Source organism: Cupressus sempervirens, chromosome 3 (genome assembly GCF_028749045.1).
Source record: "Cupressus sempervirens isolate cs-2001-9-10 chromosome 3, ASM2874904v1, whole genome shotgun sequence".
NCBI lineage: Eukaryota > Viridiplantae > Streptophyta > Pinopsida > Cupressales > Cupressaceae > Cupressus > Cupressus sempervirens.
The window spans coordinates 689481879-689487241 of record NC_143120.1 but is presented as its reverse complement, the minus strand read 5'-3'; the positions used below and the strand labels follow the sequence as shown (position 1 = coordinate 689487241).

General features: G+C 30.3%; 1 protein-coding gene across 1 annotated transcript; it reads left to right on the top strand.

Moving 5' to 3' along the window:
* Positions 1–2710: 2710 nt before the first annotated feature.
* LOC149568612 (uncharacterized) lies at positions 2711–4258 on the top strand. The gene is made up of 5 exons (XM_089817590.1): positions 2711–2989; positions 3085–3156; positions 3251–3394; positions 3488–3559; positions 3674–4258. Exons 1-5 carry the CDS (start codon positions 2781–2783, stop codon positions 3735–3737), a joined length of 561 nt encoding a protein of 186 aa, XP_089673716.1. The 5' UTR covers positions 2711–2780; the 3' UTR covers positions 3738–4258.
* Positions 4259–5363: the final 1105 nt, after the last annotated feature.

Genomic DNA, 5363 nt, shown 5'->3' with positions numbered 1-5363 from the left:
AGAAGAGATAAGGATGGGACCAAGGGTGTTTTTATGTGGAGCCTAATTAGACTCAAAGGTTGATTTTTTGGTACTTTATTCACTATGGTTTCCCCGATTTTGTTTCTATGGGGTTTGGGGGTAGTGCCCCCCCATGCTAGGAGTTAAGGGGCAACATCCCTTGTGAGATCCTAGGGGAGCACCCTAGGTAAGGTCAGAAGCCCCATGTGTGCTCCCTATCATGATGCAAGGCACGGTTGGGGACAACACCCTTGAAGATAAAAGTGAATTTACTATTGTAAAGGCATTATAGGGTTAACTTTTCTATTGGTCAAAATATTCTAGTGATAATTTTATGAGAGGAAAAAAGCTTGTATCAAATGGTTTAGGTTTTGGATTTTATTATGTATGATGAGATAATAACTTCTTAAGATAGTATTCAGTTGAAAGGGATTGAATATTGTAATCAAGTTGTAGTCACTGGATAATAAGAATATTGGACTTGCTATTTGGTGGATGTAGCCTAGGGATTGAGTAAACCATATTAAATCTTTGTTTATTGTATTCATTTTTGTATCTTTTATTAAGATTTGATATTGGTTAAATTTTCATGTAATTAATATTTTTGTATCTCTAATCCTAACAAATGGGAAGGATGATGATATCTTGTGGGAAGTGGATGAGTATTTTGGTCAAAAAGGACACAATTGTGAGTTTATAGAGAAAAAAATGTGGAGCACAAAATCTAGGTGCACTTGAAGGAGGAGAAGATGGAAATCCTTAAAGGCCTTGCCTCTATGAAAGAGTCCTAGACATAATAGGGGGAGAAGATGTTGGAGCTAGAAAAGAAAAGTAAGGAAATGCACACGAAGATAAAGAAAGGCCATAAGTGCTATTTGACATGAGATGGAGGACAATTGGATAAAAATAAAGAGAAGAGAGGACAGTGTCCAAATATCTCTATGAGATGATTTAGCAAGTGGTGATGTGGCCTCCTCAAGGATGGTGTAGATGCCTTTCTTCTTGGAGAATCTCTGGGAATTAAACAACTAGTTGTTGTAGGTTAGGATTTTTTTGAGTGGTAGCTAGTTTAGTGTTACAATTTTGGTTGTTTTTATTGTTTATAAATTTTGGTGTTCCATGTTGGTGGTTTATAGTTAATTTCTATATTTTAATTTTTTATTTCTCCTAGTTTCTATAGTTTTTTATTTCTACAACTTACTTTTTGCAAATTTCCTTTCTCAACTTGTGTTAATTTACTGGTTTGGGTCCTCTCCCAATTTATCTTATCAAAACCATATGCCACCAACACGACAAAGTGTTGTTATCATTTTCACACTAATATAAGAAGCAAAATAGGTTTGGTGCCATGCTAACATTGATATATTATAGAAAAAATTTAAAATTCAAGTGAATCATATATTTCTTAACTTTATGAGAAGGGACAAGATTAATAAAGGTTCTAATTTTCAAAAATAACTAAATCTAATCAAGGATGTTTGATGTTTGGGGAAAATCTAAGAAGACCAAAAGTTGAAATTTTTTTAAAAATAGTTCACTTGATTTCCAAACTCCACATAGGATTAGATTCATTCTATATAATGTTATGAGAAAATGCAAATTAATTAAAGAATTAAAACTGAGAAGTAGTTAGTTTATTAGTGAATGGAAATAGAGTAGTTGTATTGAGATTAAAGCGATCTAGCTAGATACTAAAGAAGAATGAATAGAATGTTTAAGTTATTCAGATACACTAAGCAAGAGGATGACTTGTTCAAATATATGGTTTTCCACTAATTTTTAAATGCGATTTAAGATATTTTCTAATTCTTTGATCATCCATGATGAAATTTTGACCTTTTGAAATATAAATAATTGAGATTTTAAATTTTCAAAAAATCATTTCAGATGTTGCTATAGGAAAAATCCATAGCCAAAAAGGAAGTCCAACTTTTGTATCTCAAAGCAAAATGGACCTTATTACACAAATTTCTAGTATAAAATCTATCAAGTTCAAACTAAATTCTTCTACTAAAGTAATATAGAAAATTGTATAGAAAATTAATAATTACTAGTAACGAAAAAAATTATTCATTAAAAATTAAATAAATTAAATTGAAGTTTAATCTTTAAAATAGAAGAATAATAAATAATGTAGACTTGGGTTGGTTACCTATTTTTATTTTAAATAAAATACATATAACTAAGAATTCAATTTTAATTTTATTATAGACAAATATATTTATAATTAATTTTTTAAAAATTAAACTATAAAAAAACAAAATTATGTAAAATTATAGAAAAAATTGTTTACAATAATTTAATCAGCATAAACAAGAAGTTGAAAATGACTTATTTCTACCCTAATCATTTAGAAGAAGGTAAAATTCATCTCGATTTACATTCACTCAATAATAAAATGTAAGTATTTGAGCCACTGGTAGGAAAAACCTAGATATGATGCTAGAGTTCACAAAAAGTTTTGTCAACTTTTCAAAAGCACTCCACGGATTTATTTCCTGTAAAAGTATTACTTGTTAAACCAAAATCCAATTTTCCAATTATTAGCTAGTCCAATAGTTCTTAACATCTGGCACGTGGTTTTCAAAAGCTATTTTGTAATACCATGGGTTCTCAAAGCCTTAGATAAGCGTATTATCATTTTTTGTCATTTCAAATCATCTTCTATAAATCGACAACCTCGAACAAAAAAGCATATGAGTGGCATTACACAGAAAAGCATATTACTTCTGAATAAGAGTGAAGAAGAAGAGGAACACATAAATTGTTTGCAAGGAAATATGGCTGCTGATTCTATGTTGATAATTATGTACTTGTTGGCAGGAGGATTTATTTTATGCAATGCAAATGCAGAAGTAGATGCACTCATTGATGTTAAGAAGATGCTTCACGACCCGCAAAATGTGTTGCAAAGCTGGGATCCATCTCTGGTGAATCCCTGCACATGGTTTCATGTTACCTGTAACAACAACCAGCATGTAACGAGGGTGTAAGTTTATATATAATATTTTGTTCTTACAGAAAACAGTTTACGATACAAACATTATATTGTTTGCTTAAATATGCTAGGTGTGATTCTTACAGGGATTTGGCAATTAATGGTCTTTCTGGTATTCTCTCACCAAGGATCGGTGATCTTCCAAACTTACAATACCTGTAAGTTTGTTATCATATGCGTTTTTAGGAGTGGATGTATTTTAGTCTAAGGTGAAAGATTGTTAAACTTTTCTGTATGGGTGATATTTTGTAGGCATTTATTCCGCAATTCATTGAGTGGAAGTTTGCCAACAAGCTTGGGGATGTTAAAAAATCTGATTGCCCTTGATCTTCATAGCAACAAGTTTAGTGGAAAAATACCCTCGTCAATTGCCCATCTTTCCAACCTTCATTTCCTGTGAGTCATTATTCTTTTGAGCTATTTTTGAAAAAAATGAAAAATATTGAAGTGCATCATTTACATATTTTTCTCATAACTTGAATTTCACAGAAATCTTTCCAACAACCAAATCAATGGTCCTGTTCCAACGGGAGGATCGTTCTCAAGATTTGGATATGATAGGTGAGAAAAAGTTCTCACTTGATTGTTTATCTTAAACGATGATATAAGCTGTACATTAATATTCATTTAACTAAGAGGTTTTTTTTTGGATTTGTGGTGTTGCATGTGATAAAGTTTCAAAGGAAATCAAAGACTTTGCGGTGGTGTTGTGCACAGAGCATGTCGAAGAATGGACTGAAATGGAAAGCACCGTGACTTATACAATTATTATTAAGCAATGAGATATATATCTTTAAAATTAAGAAATGAGATATACCTTTAAAATTCTTGGTACAATAACTTCAGATATAGAATTAGGATTATAAGCTGTTGGGGTTTTTGTAAGTGAATGCGATGAATCATTTTCTTTAAGATTCCCTAAATAATTATTGTTGCTCAAATGTCCGTTGATGTTATGGGCAGGTCATTATTAATGTGGTAACATACGGAAAATTAAAAGACATTTTTATATTGCAAAAGGATCTTAATGATGAAAAAAGAGAGGTCATTACTAGCGTCTTGGTATTAACGACATTGACCTCTCCTCTCGAGCTATTTCGGAGCTTTCCAATCAACGTGCAATATATCTATTTCTCTCCTCCCAATTAAACAAATCCCGAATGATTACCATTATTCAGTATGTCCTTGTAGGAGAACTGATATAAACTATGTCTTCTTCCAAACTAACTTTAATTTGAATGAATATATGACTCTTTCATTTATCCTAGATTTACAAATTAAATAAGTGCCCGACGAATGTTCCGCCAAGTAAGTCTAATTTTGTACATAATATAAGATCCACTGAAATTGAAGTCGGTTTTAGTATATGTGATTTTTCATGGGCAACGTGTCTTGCCATTTTCTTGGAATGCTTTTTCTATCATTTTATGAGTCAGATTGTCTACACTTCTTAAAGTAGTGGTAACAATTAAAGTAGACTTCTTAAAGTAGTTAAACCAGTTTTATGTTATGGGCCAACCTCTTTGTTTTGATTGCTATTAATTTAAAAATAATTATTTCTATACTTATAATTTCGAATCTGAAATAATCATGAACATGATAACAATCTTATCTAGACTTCCTAAAGTAGTGGTAAGACTTATTTCTATATTTACAATTTCAAATCGGAAATAATCATAGACATGATAATAATGTTTTGAATGAAGTTTTCTTGTAGAAGAACTGTATAAACTCTTTTTTGGTACAATGAATATAACTAAATTAAAAATATAGAATGTAGTGTTGACATAGAGGAAGTATGTACTTCTTCACAACTAGCTTTAAAAAATGCCAACGTCCAAGATCGTCTGAGTATTTAAGCCAAATAAATAAAACTTTCAATCAATTTGTACAAATAAATATTCACGAAAAAAATATATTTAGTTACAAAATTATGATATGAATAGCGTAGTTTAATCAACTCACATGCCTTACTTCCAATGTATTTTCGTGCAAGTCACCATTATCTTGAGCTTTCATTATTCGTGATGTAAAGTTTGCTATTGTTTAAATAGAGGCATATTTATGTTAATTATGTGAAAGTTATTGTTTGTAGTTATTTTAATAAATGATAGTAACTCTACTCAGGGCCTCTTTTTTCATGCTTAACTGATGCTTGAGGACTTGAGTACTTTGTAATATGTAGGATTTAATTATATATATATATATATATATATATATATAGCTAAACATGTCGAGACTTTAATTTTTAAATAAAATTTATTTAGTGAAATAAATTACAGTCTTATGGCTCTGCTATTTTTAGTATATGCTTATTGTAATCACTTTTAATTAACTAGTTATTAGTAAAACTTATTTCAACCAA